Raw genomic sequence first — 24,341 nt, 5'->3', positions numbered from 1 at the left:
CCCAGGACATTTTTCACAGAACTAGAACAAACAATCCAAACATTTATATGGAACAACAGAAGACCCAGAATCGCCAAAGCAATCCTGAGAAACAAAAACCAAGCAGGAGGCATAACTCTCCCAGACTTCAAGAAATACTACAAAGCCACAGTCATCAAAACAGTGTGGTACTGGTATCAAAACAGACAGACAGACCAATGGAACAGAAGAGAGAACCCGGAAATAAACCCTGACACCCATGGTCAATTAGTTTTTGACAAGGGAGGCAAGAACATCAAATGGGAAAAAGAAAGTCTATTCAGCAAGCATTGCTGGGAAACCTGGACAGCTGCATGCAAAGCAATGAAACTAGAACACCCCCTCACACCATGCAGAAAAATACACTCAAAATGGCTGAAAGACCTAAATATAAGAAAAGACACCATCAAACTCCTAGAAGAGAACATAGGCAAAACACTCTCTGATATCAACATCGTGAATATTTTCTCAGGTCAGTCTCCCAAAGCAATCGAAATTAGAGCAAAAATAAACCCATGGGACCTCATCAAACTGAAAAGCTTTTGAACAGCAAAGCAAACCAAAAAGAAAACAAAAAGACAACTTACAGAATGGGAGAAAATAGTTTCAAATGATGCAACCGACAAGGGGTTAATCTCCAGACTATATAAGCAACGTATACAACTCAACGGCAAAAAAGCCAATCAATCAATGGAAAAATGGGCAAAAGACCTGAATATACTGTTCTCCAAGGAAGATATGCAGATGGCCAGGAAACACATGCAAAAATGCTCAACATCACTGATTATAAGAGAAATGCAAATCAAAACTACCATGAGGTATCACCTCACACCAGTCAGAATGGCCATCATTAATAAATCCACAAACAACAAGTGCTGGAGGGGTTGAGGAGAAAAGGGAACCCTCCTGCACTGTTGGTGGGAATGTAAACTGGTACAGCCACTATGGAGAACAGTTTGGAGATACCTTAGAAATCTATACATACAACTTCCATATGACCCCGCAATCCCACTCTTGGGCATATATCTGGATAAAACTCTACTTAAAAGAGACACATGTACCCCCATGTTCATTGCAGCACTATTCACAAGAGCCAGGACATGGAAACAACCCAAATGTCCATCGACAGATGATTGGATTCGGAAGAGGTGGTATATATACACAATGGAATACTACTCAGCCATAAAAAAGAATGACATAATACCATCTGCAGCAACATGGATGGAACTAGAGACTCTCATACTGAGTGAAATGAGTCAGAAAGACAAACACAAATACCATATGATATCACTTATAACTGGAACCTAATATCCAGCACAAACGAACATCTCCACAGAAAAGAAACTCATGGACTTGTAGAATAGACATGTGGCTGCCCGGAGGGAGAGGGAGGGAGTGGGAGCGATAAGGAGCTTGGGGTTATCAGATACAACTTAGAATAGATTTACAAGGAGATCCTGCTGAGTAGCAGTGAGAACTATGTCGATACTCATATTGCAACAGAACAAAGGGTGGGGGAAAATGTATACATGTAATAGTAACTTGATCCTCATGCTGTACAGCGGGAAAAAAAATTAAATAAAAATAAATACATAAATAAATAAATAAAAAGTCAAGACTGTGTTGGCTCCGGTCATTTTCTAGCTGTTGAAGACCCTCACTTAACTTCAACTACAGTCGTTATAATCTAACCATCAGGGGAAGCTTGATGAAACAGAGTGAGAAATAAGACATATGAATATTGCATAACGCAGGATTTCACCTCAGTTCTAATCACATTTACTCCACTTTTCTCCCTTGCTTCTTGTTGCATGTAGATTAAATAAATCATAATTAAATAATCATAATTCAAATATCTTAACTTGATCTCTGAGGCTTATTCTGTGACCTCTGAAAAAGCCTGCCTGGTAACTTACTTGGAGACTAAAACAGCGTCCAGGTAATTTCACACCACTAATCCGGCAACGAGAATGGATGAAATTAAAAGTTATCCTAAGTAAATTACAAGAAGTAAGACAATGCTTCATAAATGATCTTTAAAAGTTGAAGCAATATTTAAGAACCCCAAATACAAAAGAACTACTAAAACTTATTCATAATACAGAATAGAGAAGAAACTAAGCTAGAGGTTAGAAAATAAAGTCAAACCAAAAGTCAACAAAGGCTTATCTTCCAAGTAAGACCTTGGAATCAACAGTAAGAAACTCCAAGCCATGGGTGTTACAAAATATAAACATAATAGTCTTTGAGCATGACCTCTGTTGTAGTCTACCTGCTAATATACTTGGAGACCACCATTGCACAGAGGTTATTTCACACCATACGAAAAATGGGGAATATAGTGAAAATGTTTTAGAGAGATGCTCAATAAGATGATGACTGGAAACCATCAAGAACTGATAAAGAAACCAATCCCTAGATGCATAAAGCCCAGCAAATATTAAGTTGTACAATAAAAATAAACTGATTCTTAGAATTGTCAAACATCTTCAGAAACAAACAAAAATTTTAGATTAAAAGTAGAAAGAGAGAAAAGAAAGGTGAGCTATAAAGGAACAATTAGCCTGATAGTTTTCTTTTCAACAGCAACAATGGAAGCCAAAATGTGAAAAGTACACTCAATGAGATAGAAGAAAATATCTGTCAGTCTAAAATTAGAATTCCCAAAAAAGCATATTTCAAGTATGAGGGAGGGGTAAAAAAAAAGCCCCATAACCTTTTTATCCATTTTTATTTTGTTTGTTTTAGTCTATAATTTTAGAGGCATTAAACAATATCTAGTGATCCTTGGCTACACTTTCATCTCTAAAATAAAACATTTATTTCAGTTCACAATAAAACAGATTCAACAAATGTTCCTATTTGTAGCAGCACTTATAGAGATCATTCCTGGGTTCTGCATTATGAATAAGCCTTATTCTTGGGCTTACTCTTGATGCTTTCTTAATCAGCCTTACTATTGATACTTTCAGGACAGGCTATAGCAGAGGTTGGCAAATCTGTTGTCAAAGAGCCAAATACAGATGGTAAATATTTTAGGTTTCTGGGCACTACAACCTCTGTCTCAACTACTCAGCTTTTCCACTGTCACTTAAAAGCACAATGATAGACACTATATAAAAGACTGAGTGTGACTATGTTGCAATATAACTTAGTTATAAAATTAGGTAGTCATCTTTCAGGCCATTGTTTGCTTATCTCTAGCTATAGGTTTCCAAGTTCTGCTAGGTCAGTTATACATATCTACATGCTTTCTAGTTGCCAATATTTTGTTGCCCTCTTTCTCTTTACCCTTCTCTTGCCCTTTGCCTTTTTAAATTTTCATAGTATCAGTTTAATGGGATTTAAGGAATGAATAGAGACAAAGCAAAATGCAAACACAATATTATTTTTCATAATATGTGTTATTAAAGTAAAAATGCTAGAATTTTGTTTATGAATACACTGCAGATATAGATCAATTTAGGAAGAATTGATATCTTTACTACAATGATTAATCCTATCATAAAAATGATATGTCCTTATATTTTCATCTTGTTCTAGCAGTAATATTTGGTAGTTTTCTTTTTAGACATAATTCACACCTCTTCTTTTTCTTTTCTTTTTTTTTTCTCTTTTGTCTATTTAGGGCTGCACCCATGGCATATGGAAGTTTCCAGGCTAGGGGTCTAATAGGAGCTACAGCTGCCAGCCTACACCACAACCAAAGCAATGCCAGATCTGAGCTGCATCTGTGACCTACACCACAGCTCAGGGCAATGCTGGATCCTTAACTCACTGAGGAAGGCCAGGGATCAAACCCGCCACCTCATGGTTCCTAGTTGGATTTGTTTCCATTGTGCCATGACAGGAACTACACATCTTTGCTCACATGGTGTTTGACAGCCATAGAAATGAACTGCTGAGATCTCCTTGAAGAGAAACCACTATGAGGATCATAGCTGACTGACAGACCCAGTTACTGTTCCCTTGGATTCATCACTACATTTTTGCCAAGGCCATTCCCAGCCAGTGACTGAGGTACTGTAATAGTGTTGGCCCATTTCTGCCTGATGCAGCATTCCTCCAATGCTCAACTTTTGCTCAGGGATTTCCCACTGGTCTGGCCTAGATTTTTTTCAGAGTTGTGTTGCTAAGTTTCCTGTCCTTGTTCTCTCTCCCTTTACAGCTATCAGATCAACATCAGATTGGGAAGATTTTCCCTGCCTATTCCTATTTCTTCCTCTTTTGTTTACAAAGGTATTTTGCTCAATAAATTTCTTATATACTTAATATTTTCCTTGTTTGTATCTGTCTCTAGAAGGTCAAACCAACCAATGGTAGGGATTTTATATGATTATAAATGGTAGCTCTTAATTTAATTTCTCAAGTTGTTGTTACTATATATTTAAATATTATAGTTTTTTTGTATTATGAGTTTATTAGTTTGCATACCCACAATCATCACATCTATAGGAATTTACAATTTTATTTTTTCCTTTCTAATTTTTTAACTTCCTTTTTATTTTCTTTGGTTCCACTGATCTATGTTCACCATTACAATATTTAATAAAAATGTAGAGTTTTCATTGCAACTCAGCAGGTTAATAACCTACCTTGTATCCATGAGGATGCATGCTGGATCCCTGGCCTCACTCAGTGGGTTAAGGATCCAGCTTGCCATGAGCTGTGGTGTAGGTTGCAGATGCTGCTCAGATCCCCTGTTGCTATGGCATGGGCTAGCTATTAGCTCTGATTCAATTCCTAGCCTGGGAATTTTCATATGCTAAAAGTGTAGCCCTTAAAAAAAAAAAAGCTAACAGGCGACAGACTTTTTTGTTCTTGATTTCAGGGGGAATAAACCCAATTATTTCAGTACTAAGATGTATGAAAAGATACTATTATTAGATTAAGGAAGTTTCCTTCTAATCCTAGATTGCTAAAAGTATTTTTTTGTTTGCTTGTTTAATCTTAAATGAGTGCTGAATTTTATCAGAATTTTTTAACTGATTCTTGTGCAAATATTTAGATGAATGTATACAGGCAGTCCTAATTTTAAAAGGTATTGCATTAATAAAACCCTGCACATACCAGAAACTTCACACAGTTCTATAGTGTATTTTTTTTTATCACTAAGTTAACAAATGGCCCAAACTAATTAGCTGATCTGGGTTATTTCTTATCTGGAAGCTTAGGAAAAAAATATCTTATTCTAAACTCATTCACATAGTTGGTAAAATCCAGTTTCTTGTGTGGGATTAAGTACCTATTTTCTTGCTGGTTATTGGTAAGATGGTCACTCCTAGATCATAAAGGTCACCCTCAGGTCATTTGAACATGGTCCCCTCTACCATTAAGAGAGCAACAGTATATCAAATCCTTCTTTTGCTTCAACTTTTTCTGATATCCTGTCTCACCATTAGCTGGAGAAAATGCTTGTTTTTAGAGAGGTCATTTGATTAAGTCAGACCCATGCAAATAATGTATCTTTTTTCAAATGATTATTTTTTCCATCATAGCTGGTTTACAGTGTTCTGCCAATTTTCTACTGTACAGCAAAGTGACCCAGTCACACATACATATATACATTCTTTTTCTCACATTATCCTCCATCATGCTCCATCATAAGTGACTAGATGTAGTTCCCAGTGCCATATAGCAGGATCTCATTGCTTATCCATTCCAAAGGCAATAGTTTGCATCTATTAACCCCAGATTCCCAGTCCATCCCTACTCCCTTCCCCTCCCCCTTGACAACCACAAGTCTGTTCTCCATGTCCATGAGTTTCTTTTCTTTGGAAAGGTTCATTTGTGCCATATATTAATTCCATAATTAATTCTCTTTCTGACTTACTTCACGTAGTATGAGAATCTCTAGTTCCATCCACGTTGCTGCAAATGGCATTATTTTGTTCTTTTTTATGGCTGAGTAGTATTCCATTGTGTATATATACCACATGTTCTGAATCCATTCATCTATCAATAGACATTTAAGTTGTTTCCATGTCTTGGCTGTTGTGAATAGTGCTGCAATGACCGTGGGGGTACACGTGTCTTTTTCAAGGAAAGTTTTGTCTGGAAATATGCCCAAGAGTGGATTGCTGGGTCATATGGTAGTTATATATTTAGTTTTATGAGAAATCTTCATACTGTTTTCCATATTTCCAATTTACATTCCCACCAACATGTAGGAAGGTTCCCTTTTCTCCTCAACCCCTCCAGCATTTGTTATTTGTGGATTTATTAATGATGGCCATTTGCTGGTGTGAGGTAGTACCTCACAGTAGTTTTGATTTGCATTTCTCTAATAATCAGTGATGTTGAGCATTTTTTCATGTGCTTGTTGGCTATCTGAATCAGATTACCTTAAGGCCAACTGATTAGTAAGAAACCTTAATGACATCTGTAAAACATAATTTTCTAGGTATATGTGTATAACACAATCATAGGAGTAACAACAGGGAGCAAAGATCATGTAAGCCATCTTGAAATTCTGCCTACCACAGGTTAGATGAGATGAAATGAGATTAAATCTCACTTACCTTGGATCCTTGCAAAATGAGGACACATTCATTCAAAATATGCACAAATTTTACTTAACCTGATACTGAACAAAGTGAGGAACTTGAGGTATTTTCCCCCACTCACATTCTATTAATGTTATTGGTTTTCTAATGTTAAACTAATATTGTATTCTTGGAATAAATTTATGCTAGCTATAGGGTATTAACCACTTTATATGTCACTAGATCTAAATTTTTAATATTTATGATTTTTACATGTATATACATGGGACTGGCCTGCAATTTTTTTCTTGTAATGTTCTTGTCAAGTGTTGCTTTTAATGATACCCTGACCTCTCAAAATGACATGAAAAATATTCTCTCTCACTCTAGAAACTTTGGTTAAGATGGTGGTATATGGTCCCTAAATGTGAAGGATAATTCACCAGAAAAGTCATCTAGACCTGAAGCCTCTTTGTGGGAAGGATTTTAATAATGGATATAATTTTTTTGATGTATATAGGGATATTTGGCATTTTTATTTCTTCTGTCAGCCTAAAAATTCTGTTTCTTCAAAGAATTTGTCTGTTTTCACACAAATTGTCAAATCATTTGGCATAGAGTTATTCACTCTATTCACTTTAATACTTGTGGACCTACAGCAATGTTCCTTTTTTTCACTCTTTATCATAGTAATTTGTACTTTTTCCCTCTATCTCTTGATTATATCAGTCTTGCTGGAGTTTTATCAATTTATTAAAATTTGCAAATAACCAATTCTTGCCTTTTTAATTTTTATGCATATTTTCTCATGTTCATTATATGCCTGTTTCCTATTTCATCAATTTCTGGTATTATTTTTGTTATTTCTCTCAATTTACTGTCTTTGGGTATAATTTCTGCTACTCATCTTATCCCCATGAGACAGAAACTTAGATCCTTGACATGGCAAGCTTTCTACTTTTTTATCAATGCATTTAGAGCTGCTAGGCAATAATTATGATCTTGTCTTTTGTTTTCATTTATGCTATGGCAGAAACTGATAGCCAGCATCCAATTCAAATTATCCCTTTCTGCCTTAGTAACAAAAGCCAAACTTCATACAAGTGGTAAAGTGGCCAGATAAAAGATCCTATTTCTTAGCATCCCTTTTTACCAGTGTGCCCTTATTACTAAATTCTGGTCAAGGAAATGTAAGAGGAAATGTATTATTCCCAATTAGGCTGATTAAAGTGGCCGTTTTAGTGGAGCGATGTCCCCTGTCATTCAGTACTTGCATAAGCCTTCCAGCATGTAACCAGATGTAACAATTGGAACTTTGGCAGCCATTCCGGAACACCAGTGAACTTGAGATAGAACACACAAGAAAGGAGGATATTATAAAAAGCTAAAGGAAACTTGGGTTCTGATATTGTGTAGAGTCATAGGCTTGTATTTCTTGGACGATAGACTCGTCTAATACAAAATAAAATAAAACTTCGCCTTAGCTTAAATCATTATTTTGAGGTCTGTGTTACATAGAACTGAATCCAATTATGACTAAAATATATTTACTCCTCTCTCTAGAAAAAATTATTCAATTAGATAAAGCTTTCAGAAATTTTAATATAATACTGATGACTATGGGTCTCCATATTTTGCTGCTAGTCAAAACAGGACATATAACTGTCATATATATATATATATATATATATATATATATATATATATACACACACACATAGAAATATAATAAATAAATATTTAATCATGTTAAACCATACTACAAAACAAAGTCTTGTATCTACGATGTCAATATATATGTGACTTTTGCTAAAACCCAGTTTATTACAACCCTAGCACATAGACAATTCCTACATTAATGCTACACAATTCCTAAAAAATTCCCACAAAATGAATTTATAACCATACCATTCAGAAAATCATAATAGTTAAATATTTTTCTTAAAAAAACAAGCTGAAATTTGTTTTTGAAATGTCCATCCCTACACTTTATCCTTTTTATCTGTCATATTTACTATTTGTATGTAGCGCATATATATATGTATATACTAACAGTATACTACACTAATATTGTTGCACATATACTATTTTATATGCCTTATCATATGCTATTCAGTATTTTGAACTATCCTTAATTAACTCTTTTGATATGTAAATAGCCAAGTCCTTCTAACCATTCTTTCATGTTGTGATTGCAGAATATTTCATTTCTGCAACTCTCTTATATTTTTAAGAAATAAATACAGCTAGTGTATATCATTTTCTAAAATACGGAAGTCACAGAGATTTAGCTTATTAGAAATACCTGGTGAATGATGCTGGTAAACCTCTGTGTTGTGAGGGTACCCCGAAATAATAATCATGGAAGTGACATAGTTTTAAAATCTACCCAAATATATGAAACAGATATGACAACTAGATAGCAAAAACTTTTCATTATCTATAACATTATGTGAAAAGTTATCCTCAGGAAATACAGAATGTAAAGGAGTGGGGAAAAATCACTAACACCCATAAGACCACTGTCCATCTGATGGATAGAAATTAAAAAAAATCTAAAGATACTTCCTGGAAAGCTTGGAGAGACAAGAATAGGAGATAAATCCTAGAGAGTTTCGCAAATTCCAATAGTGTGTGAATACAGGGATTCAGTGGTAAGATCTGAGTATTCTGGGCATATATATCCACAGAGCTAACAATCCAATGCTTTTCTCTAAGTCAAAGCCCAAAACTGAGAATAAACCCCTGAAGACAGAATCAAAATTGAGCATCATGGAAATAAAGGAGAAAACGAAAGAGAAAAAAAAAAGTCTAACACTAAAAAGGGAGCACTGGGACCAGAGAGAGAGAACTCAGAAAGTAAGCTATGATATTTTCAGAAACTACACACAGACAACAAACAAACAAACAAACAAGAATAGAAATAAGGAACTTCAGAATCTGAAAAAAGCCCCCTAAACTGATGAAAACTAATTTCTCATAAAAAAGGTCAATGGGATCACTATCTAAACCCATAAACAGTTATTACAGAGTAATTATAAAGCAAAAAGAGAATAATAAAAATAACATCATTATAGACAATAAAAGCAAGCCAGACAGTGAAGCCTACAAAGAAGATAAAACTACAACTTATATCTGTCAAAATAAACTTAAGTCCAGTTCTGCATATAGGGAGCTTTGAAACAGCAATTCCATCCTAATAACAACTACACAGCTGAAAAAAACGAAAAACCAGACTCTTTTTGGAACCCTGAGAGGGGAGAACACAGGGCACACTCCTGCCCTCAAGATTTGTGAGACAGACAAGTGAATATAAACCATCACTTTTTACCTGAGCAAAGACTCATTAAGAGGAAACTCCCACCAAAACCCACACCAAGTAGGAAAAAACAACTGTTGCTGACAAATTGCTGGCAGCTCATTGAGAGTTAAAACCTCAAGGAGGAATCAGCCACAAAGGGACTGCCACAATACTGTTAGATTTACCTCCAGGAGCTCCACCAGACTCCTGTAGTAAATATCAGAGGAAAATCACCTTGGGCTTATAGAAGTAGGAGGGGAAAATGAAACTAGAGTACTCTGTTCTTTTTAACAAGGCTTGCCACCAGGTGAATTCAATTAACTACAGCCAAGCCTAATCTGCTACAGCATTATGAGTGCTTAACTGACCTTCCACATGGGAGAAAAGAAATACAGCTGAACCTTGAACAACATGGGGTTAGAAGTACCAACCTCTCATAGAGTCAACTCTCCATATCCACAGTTCCATGTCCACAGAGTCAACCAACTTCAGTATAGTACTATAGTATGTATTTATTGAAAGAAATCTGTGCATAAGTGGATCCATGAAGTTCAAAACCGTTTTTCAAGGGTCAACCCTACTAAGCTCCAGCTAAGTCTAACAATCCAGTCACACCTAAGGGGGGAGAAAAAAATGAGAAACCCTTGTGAAGTTCACAGGTCATGGGCACAAACTCACCAAAAGACTAAGACTAAATCACTAGAGTATAGAATGCGACACCTCCCTACACCTCAGCATCAAATTACTAAGACCTATTTACAGCAGTTTCTTTTACATGGTTCATAATGTCCAGCTATCCAAAAAAAAAAAAAAATTACAAGGCATACTGAAAGGAAAAAAAACCCCACAATTTAAAGAAACCAAGCAATGATCAGAAATAAGTGGCAGAGATGTTGGAATTATCAGATGAGAACTTTGAAATAACTATGAATAATATGCTAAAGGCTCTAATGGATAAAGTACATGAATAGATGGGTTTATAAGCAGAGAGAGAAAAACCCTAAGAATGAATTTTTTACAAAATGCTAAATATCAAAAACTCTGCAACAGAAATAATATCTATGAAGGGCTTATTAGTAGATTGGACATGGCTAAGGAAAGAATATATCAGTAGAATCCTTGAAAACATAAAGCAAAGTAGAACAAAAACCAAAAAAAAAAAAAAAAAGCAGAACAGGATATCTGAGACTGTAGGACAACTACAAAGGTGTAATACATGTGATATAGATACCAGAAATAGGAAAAATAAATGAAATATCTGAAACTATAATGATGGAGAATTTATCCAAATTAAAGTCAAACAGTAAACCAAAGATCCAGGAAGCTCAGGAAGACAAAGCAGGAAAAATGCCAAAAACTTCATATCACTTTCAAACTAAAGAAAATCAAAGGTAAAGGAAAAATCTTGAAAGAAGTCTACAGGGAGAAAAATCTTACCTACAGAGGAATAAAGGTAAAAAAGTATATATGATTTATCAACAAAAGTCATGAAAGCAAGATGAAATGGGATGATAATATTTAAGGTGTTGACAGACAAAAAAACCCCACCAACCTAGAATTCTATTCCCTGTGAAATTATCCTTCAAAGTGAAAAAGAAAGAAAAGCAAAAGCCTAGGGAATTTGTTGCCAGAATCTGCTTGGTAAGAAATGCTAAAAGAAGTTCTTAAGAGAGAAAAAAAAAAGTCATTATTGCATACCGACCAAAAGTAAGGAAGAGAATCAAAGATGGAATAAGTGAAGTTAAAATCTTTATTTTTCTTATTTTTAATCTGAGAACAGTTTGTATAAAACAATATACTAAATATATTTAATTATGTATATAATTAAAATAGATAAGATGCATATCTATATATACACATACATACACATATTGCTAATGTACATATAAGTGAAATAATTTGAGTCAGAAATACAAGGAACAGGAGGGATTATTTAGAATTTTTTCTTAAGATACTAATACTACCTGTGAAATGGTATAGTATTATTTGAAACTAGGCTTGGATTAGCTGTAAATGTATATTGCAAACTCTAGGGCAAACACTACAAATTCAGGAAAATAAAGAGTATAACCAATATTCTACAAAAGAAGAGAAACTGGAATCATATAAAATGCTCAATTAGGAGTTCCCGTTGTGGCGCAGTGGTTAAAGACTCTAACTAGGAACCATGAGGTTGCAGGTTTGATCCCCGGCCTTGCTCAGTGGGTTAAGGATCCAGTGTTGCCATGAGCTGTGGTATAGGTCGCAGACACGGCTTGGATCCTACATTGCTGTGGCTGTGGCAGAGGCCAGTGGCTACAGCTTCGATTAAACCCCTAGCATGGAAACCTCCATATGCCGCAGGAGCAGCCCTAGAAAAGGCAAAAAGACAAAATAATAATAATAATAAAAATAAATGCTCAATTAAAACCACAAAACGAAGAAAAATATGGAAGACAAAATGAGAAGAAAAAACAATGGAAACAAATAGAAAACAGTGACAAATATGGCAGATATTAATTAAACTATTTAAATTATCAGTATAAATGTCAATAGTCTAAATGTATAAATTTAAAAACAGAAATAAGTACAATTTACATCTGAATGCTGAGCAACCTTCAACCAGATGGACCAGAAACCTTCAAAAAGATATCCTACTCCAGAAGACAAAGAGGAGGCCACATCAAGAGGAAGGAGGGGGACTACGTGATATAAGCAACCCCATACCTTCTGGGTGGGAAGCTCCACAGACTGGAAACTAACTGGTTCACAGAGACTCATCTACGGTGTGAGAGTTCTGAGCCCCACATCAAACTCCCACGTGTGGGGATCTGGCACTGGGAGAAAGAACCCCCCCTAGCATCTGGCATTGAAGGCCAGTGGGGCTTGTGTGTGCAGGAGCTCCACAGGAGTGGGGGAAATGGAGTCCCCATTCTTAAAAGGCGCACACAGACTTTCACATGCACTGGGTCCCAGGGCAAAGCAAAGTCTCCATAAGGAATCTGGGTCAAACCTGACTTCAGTTCTTGGAGGGCCTCCTGGGAAAACAGGGGTGAATGTGGCTTGTTGGGGGCAAAGGACATTGGAAGCAAAGCTCTTGGGATTATTCAGCGGCATGCCTTTCTCTGGAGGTCGCTATTTTTGGAAAAGCTGGCCCCACCCATCAGTTAGCACGGAGAAGGAGCAGGGCAAACAACAATCCAGGTGGGATCGCAGCCCTGCCCCTCAGTAAACAGGCTGCCTAAAGACCCCCCCCCCCCCCCCCCCCCCCCGCCCAGGCATACAGCCCCCTCTAATCACATCCGGAGACAAAGCCCCACCCACCAGAGGGATTAGAATCAGCTCCACCTGCCAGTGGGCAGGCATCAGTCTCTCCTATCAGGAAGTGTACAGCAAGCCCCTGTACAAACTTCAGCCACAAGGGGAGCAGACACCAGAAGTAAGAGAGGCTACTATTTTATTATCTGTAAAAAGGTCACCGCACCAAAAACCTATAAAAATGAAAAGACAGAGAACTATAACTCAGATGAGGGAGAAAGGAAAAACCCCAGAAAATCAGCTAAGTGATCAGGAGATTCTCAGCCTTTAGACTGTTGATGCTGAAGATGATGCAAGACATTAGAAATAAACTGGAGGCAAAGATGGATAACATACAGGAAACACTGAGCAAAGAGATACAAGATACAAAACTTAAACAAGAAGAGATGCAAAATACAATAACTGAAATAAATTCACTGGAAGCAGCTAACAGCAGAATACAGGAGACAGAAGAACAAAATCAGCAAGGTGGAGGACAGATTAGTGGAAATTGCAGATGCAGAAAGGAAAAGAGAAAAAAGATTGAAAACAAATGAAGAGAGTCTCAGAGAACTCTGGGACAAGTTAAATGCACCAACACTCTCTGACATAAATGACAGCAGCATCTTCTCAGATCCACCTCTTAGAGTAATGACAATAAAAACTAAAATAAACAGATGGGACTTAATTAACTTAAAAGTTTCTGCACAGCAAAGGAAACCCTAAACAAAACAAAAAGACAACTGACAGAGTGGGAGAAAATCTTTGCAAGTGAATCAACTGAAAAGGGATTAATCTCCAAAATTTATAAACAACTTCTGCAGCTCAATACCAAACAAACAAACAACCCCATCAAAAAATGGGCAGAAGATCTAAACAAACAATTTTCCAAAGAAGACATACAGATGGCCAAAAAACACATGAAAAGATGTTCAACATCACTCATTATTAGAGAAATGCAAATCAAAACCACGATGAGGTACCACCTCACACCAGCCAGAATGGCCAGCATCAAAAAGTCTACAAACAATAAGTGCTGGAGAGGGTGTGGAGAAAAAGGAACCCTATTACACTCTTGGTAGAAATGTAAATTGGTGCAACCACTGTGGAAAACAGTATGGAGATTCCTCAGAAAACTAAAAATAGAACTACCGTTTGATCCAGCAATCCCACTCCTGGACATCTATCCAGAGAAAATCATGACTCACAAAGACACATGTATTCCTATGTTCACTGCAGCACTATTTTCAATAGCCAAGACATGGAAACAACCTAAATGTCCATTGACAGAGGAGTGGATAAAGAAGAGCTGGTACATACACACAATGGAATATTAGTCATTAAAAGCAACAAAATACTGGCATTTGCAACAACATGTATGGACCTAGAAATTATCATGTTAAGTGGAGTCAGTCAGACAATGAGACACCAACATCAAATGCTTTCACTGACACATGGAATCTGAAAAAAAGGATAGAATGAACTTCTTTGCAGAACAGATACTGACTCACAGACTTTGAAAAACTTATGCTTTCCAAAGGAGACAGTTTGGGGGGTGGAGGGAGGCGCTGCGGTTGTGGGATAGAAATCCTATAAAACTGGATTGTGATGATCATTGTACAAGTATAAATGTAATAAATTCATTGATTAATAAAAAATAATTAAAAAATAAAAACAGAGGTTAGAGAGTGTGGCCAAGATAATAGAAAAGCAAGACCCTAAGCTCACCTTCTCCCACAGGCATACCAAAATTACAACTACTTATAGAGCAACTATCTATAACAATGACCTAAAGACTGGCAAAAATATTTTATACAACTAAAGATAAAAGGAAGCAACCATATGAGATGGGCAGGATGGCAAAGATGTGATATAAAGGCCCCCCACCCCAGTAGGTGACTGTCAAATAGGAAGATAATCACAACTGCAGAGCCTGTCCCTGAGGAGTAGGCTCCTCAGCCCAGAAATCCTGCATTGGGAAGAAAATTCCCCAGAATGCCTGGCTTTGAAGGCCAGCGGGCTTACATAAGAGAGGGCTGGAAGGCTATAGGAAACAGAGACTCTGCTCTTAAAGGATGTATACAAAATTTCATTTTGCTCTGAGTGCCAGTGAAAAGGAAGTAACTTGAAGTGATCTTGGGTCAGAACCAGTTGCTGACCTTGGAGATTCTCCAAGGTATCTGGAATTCCTCATGGGGGCATAGATACTATCAGCCATTTTGGGGAGCTCATTCTGTCATAAGGAATGAGCACATGCCATTATGAAGTCCTTCCTCTAGCCTATTAGCAAGTGGGCCAGCTTCAACTACCAGCATATCCATAGTAGTTATCCCCACCACAAGAGAAGGGCCCATGAAACCCACATATGGGGCATCCCCTAGAGCATAGAGCCATGGTAACTAGAGGAGAGTATGCTGCTGGGCCCTGTAGGATGTATCCTACATAACGCTACTTACTCAAGACTGGGAAATGCAATCAAGTTACCTAATAAATAGAAATAAATACAGAGAATTAGGCAAAATGAGGAGACAGAAGAATTTGTTCCAAACAAAGGAACAAGACAAAACCTCAGAAAAAGAACTATACAAAGTGAAAATAAGTAGAATACATATTTATCTTTGGCTCACATGGAACATTCAGCAAAATGGACCATATTCTCTGCAAAAAAACAAATTTAAAAGAACAGAATAGTAAAATATCTGTCTCAGAACACAACTAAATGAAACTCCTCATTAATAACAAAAAAATAGCTGGAATGTCTAAAAATGATCATATCAATAGATACAGAAAAAAAAATCATTTGACAAAACCCAACACATATTCACGATAGAAACCCTCATAAAGCAAGGAATAGAAGAGACCTTCCTCAACTTGATAAAGAATATCTGCCAAAACTCTACAGCCAACATTATACTTAATGGTGAGAAACTGGAATCACTCCTACTAAGATGAGGTCCAAGGCAAGGTCTTGACTCACCACTCTGGTTAACCATTGCTCTAGCCAATGCGGTTAAGACTAGTAAAGGAAATTAAAGGTATACAGATTGGGAAGGAAGGAAAAAATTGTCTTTGTTCACAAACAACATGGTTGACTACTTAGAAAATTTGAAAGAATTGATCAAAAAACCTGGCACTAATAAGACATGATAGTAACGCTGTAAGATAGAAGGTTAATACAAAAAAAGTCAATGATTTTCCTATATCCCGGGAATGAACAAGTTAAACAACACAATATCACTTACATTAGCATCCCCAAAATAAAATATTTAGGTATAAATCTAACAAAAATCTACAAGATCTATTTGAGGAAAACTACATATAAAACTCTGATGAACAAAATCAAAGAACTAATAAATAAGAGGTATATCATGTTCATGGATAGGAATATTCAAAATACACAAGATGTCAGTTCTTGTGTGGACATTGATAAACTGATTCAAAAGTTTCCACTGAGAAGCACAAAATCCAGAAGAGATAACACAATATTGAAGACAAAAAAAAAAAATCAGAGGACTGAGAAGCTATCCAACTTTAAGATTAGTATAAAGCTATAGTAATCAAGACAGTGTGGTATTGGCAAAAGAATAAATCAATGAGGCAGAATAGAGACCTCAGAAAGACAGAAATAAATAGTTGATCTTGGACAAAGGAGCAATGGCAATATAATGCAGGAGAGATAGTCCTTCCACCAACGATACTGAAGTATCCATGTGAAAAAAAAAATCTATACATAGAACCTACTTTGTTCATGACAATTAACTCAAAATGGACATTTGGCCTAAACGCAAAGTGAAAAACTGTAAAACTCCTAGAAGATAACATAGAAAACTGAGATAACCTTTGCTATGGTGAGGACTTTTTAGATAGAACACTGAAGACACTATCCATGAAAGAAAGAATTGATAAGCTTGGCTTCACTAAAATTAATTTTACTCTGTGAAAGACAAAGCTAAGAGAATGAGAATATGAGCTATAATATAGACTATGACAAAACATTTGCAAATGACATGCCTAAAAAAGTACTATGTATATCCAAAATGTACAAAGAACTCTTAAACAAAATTCAACAAGAAGTAAATAACTCATTTTTTAAAGTCTAATACCTCGACAGAGAACTCACACCAAAAAAAAAGATACACAACACAAATGACAAATAAGCATATACAAGGATGTTCCACACTACATATAATCAGTAAAATACAAATTAAAACAGTAAGACACCACCACACATTTATTACAATGGCCAAAATTCAGAACAATAATATCAAATGCTGGTTGAGGATATGGAGCAACAGGAACTCTCATTCATTGCTGGTGGTACGCAAATGGTATAGCCACTCTGGAAGACAGTTTGGCATTTTCTTATAAAGCTAAATAAAACTTTAACATACAAGCCAGCAATTGTACTTACTGGTATTTATCCAAAGATGCTGAAAACTTAAAACCTACATATGCACATTTATAGCAGCTTTATTCATAACTGCTAAAACCTGTAAGTAACCAAGATGCTCTTCAGTAGGTAAATTAAAAAAGAAACTGGTACATCCAGATAATGGAGCAGTACCCAGCTATAAAAAGAAGTTAGCATATCAAACCATGAAAATGCATGGAGGAATATTAAATCCATGATCTTAAGTGAAAGAAGTCAATACAAAAAGGCTATACACTGTATGGTTCTAACTATATGACATTCTGGGATAGGCAAAACTACAGAGATAATAAAAAGATCTGTGGTTGCCAGGGTCTAAAAGAGGGATAGGGATGACTAGGCAGAGGACTGAGGATTTTAGGGAGCAGTAAAAATAAACAACATGATTCCATAATGATGGATATATGTCATTATACTTTTGTCCAAACTCACAGAATGTTCAATATCAAGAATTTACTGTAATGTAAAGAATGGACTTTGGGTGATTATAAGTCAATGGGAGGAATGTTTGTAATGATGAGGGATGTTCATGGTGCAAGATGCCCTTACCCAAGGGTAAGGTCTAGGAGTATAATGGAACTATCTGTACTGTACCTTCTTCTTAAATTTTTTGTGTAACCGAACTGCTCTAAAATAAAATAAAGTTTAAGTTTTAAAATATAAACTAAAAGGTATCAAGAAAATGATAAAAGACATATAAGACCACATAAACTAGAATTAGACTAATTTAAAATGCAATGACAGGACTCAGATATTGCTTTTGAATGGATTAACAATGAGATCCTGCTGTGCAGCACTGAGAACTATGTCTAGATACTTGCAGTGGAGCATGACAATGGGAGAAAAAATTATATATACATGTATGTGTAACTGGGTCCCCATGCTGTACAGTGGGAAAAAAAGTGTGTTGGGGGAAATAACAATAAAAAATAAAAATAAATAAATAAATATAAATTAAAAAATGAATTTTAAAACTCATTTTAGAAATAAATACTGGCCTAGAAGGAGCATAATTATAATGATCAGAACAGAAAATACTCCAAGAAAAACAGAAGATGAAAATAAGAAAGATTTTAAAAATTAAAAAGTAAAATCATTAGATAACAGCTAATATTCCATGATTACACTGAGTACCCTTTCTATAATTATTTTAACTATATATCTCCACTCTAAAGACAAAGAACCTTGCAACATAACTTTATTAAATATTTGTTGTTGATAGTAGTTTAGGTATAACAATTCTGAAACTATTCTGTGTTTATTAGGATTAAGCTAATGAGTAAAATTATTGATAATGTTGGCAACCAAAATTTATATGGTAGAAGAAGGGCAGCCTAATGCAGAAAGAAGAAGGCAATGAAGAACCTTCTTGCTATTTAGTATTAGAGGCATGAATATGAATTCATGATGTTAAAAAAATATCCATGTTCTATTCCATCTGCCGAAATACCCTAGGGACCATGAACACTCCAGCAGCAATGAACACATTTAGCTCCTAGCTCTTGGTTCCTAAATATCATTCCCTACTAAAAATACTAGGTCTCTTTGGAAAATAGCTGTGTTCAGGGTTGTAGAAATAAAAAGAGCACAGAATTTTGGCTATGTTAAACAAAAGAATCTAACATTTGTAGATTTCATATACACAGTTTCATCTCTTTATAACTGATCACAGCAGTGCTGTCTGCCATCAGATATATATCCCAACCTCTCAATCAAGTTCAAATTCTTAATTCTTCATCTGTAAAATAGAGGCCAAACTCAAAAGCTCTGCTGTATTAAGTGATATAAAGTAAATTACAGTACCCAATATGGTACTTTGCATATACCACATATTTAATAAATGTTTCCATTCTTTTTCTTTCTCACATCCTATTGACCCAACTAATAATCCTTCCTGTCATCTCAATATAGCTGCCCTTTCTTGAGTTTAGGAGGCTGCCAATCTGTTTACAATAATTCATTCTTAGATAAAAGTGTACTTCCCTTGTGCCATAATATTTATCGTAAAATAGTATTACTTTAAAAGAGAACATAATTAGGCATTCCCATTGTGGCTCAGTGGTAATAAACCTGACTAGTATCCACGAGGATGTGGGTTCAATCCTTAGCCTCGCTCAGTGGGTTAAGTATCTGGCATTTCCATGAGCTGTGATGTAGGTAACATATCCTGCATTGTTGTGGCTGTGGCAATAGGCTGGCAGCTACAGCTCTAATTCCACCCCTAGCCTGGGAACTTCCATACGCCACACCTGCGGCATATGGAAGATAACATAATTAATCATAAAAATTTTCTAAATTTAAGCAGCATATGGTATTTCAAGACTATATTATAAAACTTCGGACTTCCTGTCGTGGCTCAGTGGTTGGCGAATCCAACTAGGAACCATGAGGTTGCGGGTTCGATCAGCGGCATTGCTCAGTGGGTTGAGGATCCGGCACTGCCGTGAGCTGTGGTGTAGTTTGCAGACGCGGCTCGGATCCTGCGTTGCTGCGGCTCTGGTGTAGGCCGGCGGCTACAGCTTCGATTAGACCCCTAGCCTGGGAACCTCCATATGCCACGGGTGTGGCCTAGAAAAAGCAAAAAGACAAAAAAAAAAGACTATATTATAAAATTTCAACCAGTTTAAGTGAACAAAATTCAAGCAAAGTGGGCCTAGGGAGATAGTTCTTATGGTTATAAATAGACATCTGAGAGGACTAATCACTTGGACCTTTAGGTTGTGGGAATCCACAGGTACCTCTCGGAGCAGCTTCACATGTTTCTCAGTTGTTCCTTTTTTTCCTTTCCATAGATAAATACAGAAATACTTTTATGATTTTATCTTCAACAGTCTCTCAATTTATTAATATATTCATCAATTCAGCAAATATTTTTGAGCATATAACATGTGTCAAGTACTCAGTTATATGCTATAGATGTAGAGTATGCATACATCTGGAGATACAGATAATTATACAAGCAACTGCAATACAGTACGATAAGTTTTGATGGTAGTGAAAACACTTGATGTGTATTGCAGGGGCCAATATCCCAATAGTTTGTCCTAAGCAAATTGAGAGAATTGGGAGGATTGTAAATTGGTGAATAAGATTAGATTAATAATTTTGAAAGATTATTCTGGGTATGCTGTGGTAAATGTAATTAGAAGGGAGCAAGAAATCCAAGGAAAGACTGAGTTTCCTACAAAATCCAAGAATGGAGAGAGCATAAGACAGAACAATAATAATAATAATTTTTAAAAGCTGCTAATAAGAATGCAATATCCACATTTGCCAGGTGCTATGCAGTTTATATTCATGATCTCAATTCCCACAAGCAACCAGCAAAATAAATACTGGTTTTAGTTCCTGCTCTCTACCATCTAACATAAGAGGAAATTCAGGCTCAGAGTAGTTAAGTAATGTGCCTAATGCAACAGCATTTCAAGGAGAAAAAAAATTCAAATCAGTGTCTTGAACCACTGTGATACATTATTACCACTCCTCTCCACTAAACTCATTCAAATTCTCCTCATGCAGGCTGAACTTTCAGAGATTGTTTCCATGTATAAGATTTTTATCTCATGTTACACAAATATCAAAGTAAATCTTGATTCTAAGAGAGAAAAACTCAATCCCAGGGACATAAACTAAAGACAAGTTCCTTTAATTAGATGTTTATTCCATATAAAATGTACATTAAAGTTAAATGGACCATATGAGACAGAAATAACATTTTAAATAAACATGTACTATTAGCAACTGCCTGATTGTTTTCACATCTTTATTCCAGATCATTTTACTTTTCCCCAATGATAAGTCCACTCTCACTCTTTGACCTTGGTTTGAAAAGTATTTGGAACCTCATCCTCAGAAACTGCAGGCATTATTTATATTCAGTTTTGTGTCTCATACTTATCTCTCTTTATCAGGACTATTGCCATCTATGATTTAGCACATACAGGCTAACACAGGAGAACATTCTCTCTGCCTTACTACAAAATGTTGATTATCATTTCAGTGAAACTTCCTAATCTTTCTTTTTCAGGGAATGTCTACTGCCCAACTCCAGATCTATTTAATCCTACCTATATTTCAGGACCATATTCTATCTTCAGAACTCTACAATTTAGCATCTGAGAATTAAGTTATATGGGAATGTTCATTTATCTTCTTATATGTTTGATGTTTGGTAACACTAAAACACCTAAATTGATGACAGAGTATCCTATCTAATCTCCCCAAGTACAATGCTGAGAGATTCTTATAGGAAAAGTATTCTTCTATTTGTAAAATGCCAGCTACTGGAAAGGAATGCAAGGAACAAACAGGAAAAAGCAATTAATCAAAGGATAATGTAAACTGATGTTTTGGCAAAACTATCTTTGTATCCAAACAAAATACAAAATCCTCATTTTATACACACACACACACATATATATTTCATGGTTTATATTTCTCTTGTATCCCATTATATTATGAATGGCTTGTATTTCTATTACATCCCATTATGAGATAAATTCAATAAATATTTTTGGCTGATGCTTTTAAGTTTAATTTAAAAAACTGTCAGAGTTACTAGACAATAATTAATAAAAACTTCATTGTATTTATTAGTTATTTATATTGTAAATTAAAAGAAAAAATAAAATAATCAAGTTTTGACTATGCCATATGTTATATTACTATAGTGTCTATGGTATTTTCTGTACAACTAGTTTAAATAGTCTAAAAAGTACCATTTTATAGGAAAGATAAAAATACATATCATTAGAGATATACTATTTTATCAATGGTTTTATCATCTTCTTTTAATATTCAAAGTGAAGAAAATAAAACATACCTCATTTTCTTCCTAACTAAAAAACCACGTATCCATCTTTGAACAATCAAAACTGGTGAGTTGTGAGACAGGATTTCATTAATTTTTGAAATAATATATTTGATATTACCAATTTCATCCTCATAGGTTGATCCCTGTATAAAGAAAATGTATTTAATATTTATGTTTCATGAAAATATTTTCAAAAGTTATTTTAACTTTGTAGCCTGATGGTAGAAACTATTATAATGTGGAGTTCCCATTGTGGCTCAGCAGTTTAAGGATCCAGGATTGCTGCAATCTACAGCATAGGTCACAGATGCAGCTCAGACCCAGTGTTGCTGTGGCTGTGGCATAGGCTGCAGTTGCAGCTCTGATTTGACCACTGCTTGGAGAACTTCCATATGCCACAGGTGCAGCTGTAAAAAAAAAAAAAAAAAAGAGAGAGAAAAAAACTATTAAAATGTTCACAGATATCTTATGGACATAATAGTTTAAAAATAAGTATATTTTCATATCTATTTTATTAATTCAGAAGATCCAGAATTAGTAGCATCAAATAATTTCAATTTTCTACACAAAATTCAAGATCAATGGTGATAAATTTCTCCCTTTTAGATTCTTCCCCAATTTGATATAGGTATAAAATTTTTCCTGTAATCATGTTAATCTCAGAAAGGTAGTGGTACAAACAGATATCCAATTAAACTCTAAAAGTGTTTTGTGAATTATCATTGAGGAAGCTGAGATATATGTGATTTATAAAACAATTTATAGCAGTTCAAAATTTTGCTGCATCTTAACTAGAATGCTAGAAACTTTTATTGGAACATAGCAAATTATCCTGAAGAAAGACATTCTATACTGCCTTAAAAAAAATTACCTTTAAATTATTGTTCTTAGGAATTTCAGATCTGGGATAATATACTCCCTATATCCTACTGATCATTTGAATGGTTAGAAATAAAGACACTTTAGTTATGTTTTGAATGTAAAGATTATGCATTAAAAAATCTAACATTTATATTTGTTAAGGTACCAACTCTATTGTGTTAAAAAAAATTAAACCATATACCTTTTCTGCCTATACACTCAATCAGCTATGTACTGCTAAAAAAATCATAAAACCTTATAGATCAGTACTAATTCATATTTATATTTGCAAACATTTATTGCTAATTAGCAAATGTTTTACTTGGCCCTGGCTAGTTTCCATTTACAACAGGAGTTACTGCAAACCTTCACTACTGTTCTCACTATTGAAGCCTTTTCCCTAGAGCTCCCTAAATATCTTCCCTTTTCATAGAGAAAAAACTACTGTCAAGTCTGAACTCCATCAACTAACACTCCTCCATTCCCTACAAATTTAACTATATTCGCATTTAACTACATTCCTACCTATACTGAGTAAAATAAACTTCTACTCAATCTTAAAATAAGAAGTACTTCACCTCCTGTCCAAGACTGACCCTCTATCATAGTTAAGTTTTACCTCCCTATTTCCAATTACTTCCCTGCTACTGTCCCTACTCCTTACCTATAAATATGGTATAGTCTCACCCATTTGTAAAACATACATAATCACACACATCCCAACCATCCATCCTTTGTGTCTCATTTTTATTAAGAGCCCAAATTCTTAAAACAGAATTCCACATTAGCTTCCCCCACCTTCCCCCTTTCTGTATCTCAATCCACTGACTTCTACACCCACCATCCTATCCAATACTTTTCTTACAAAATTATCACTGGACCTTTTTCATTGAAACACTTCAATTGGCTTCAGAAAACCATACTCCTAGTTTTCCTGTAACTCTTGTTTACCTCCAGACTCTTATAAGACATATCCATACCCTAGTTAATGTCACATTGAAAGAATTTCCTCCATTTGTCTCTTCAACCAGAACAAACTCTCCAGATAACCGCATCCAAAGCTACAGCTCTAATACTCACCTATGTCCTGATGTCTCTTAGATTTCTAGCTTTAGACCAGAACTCTCTCTGGAGCTACAGAACAATATGGTCAAACTG

The 24,341-nt window shown here is 35.4% G+C and overlaps 1 protein-coding gene across 1 annotated transcript in view; it reads right to left on the bottom strand.

Moving 5' to 3' along the window:
• Nucleotides 1-24,341, bottom strand: part of LRRIQ3 (leucine rich repeats and IQ motif containing 3) — a 186,014-nt gene that overhangs the window by 131,802 nt on the left and 29,871 nt on the right. Inside the window, exon 4 of the mRNA XM_047788644.1 lies at nt 22,332-22,465. Within this exon, the coding sequence (XP_047644600.1) occupies nt 22,332-22,465 (134 nt within the window). The remainder of the gene's footprint in view (nt 1-22,331; nt 22,466-24,341) is intronic.

This window comes from Phacochoerus africanus, chromosome 8 (genome assembly GCF_016906955.1).
Source record: "Phacochoerus africanus isolate WHEZ1 chromosome 8, ROS_Pafr_v1, whole genome shotgun sequence".
NCBI classification, from domain to species: Eukaryota; Metazoa; Chordata; class Mammalia; order Artiodactyla; family Suidae; genus Phacochoerus; species Phacochoerus africanus.
Note: the sequence above shows the minus strand (reverse complement) of the source record. Positions and strands in the feature narration are given on the sequence as shown.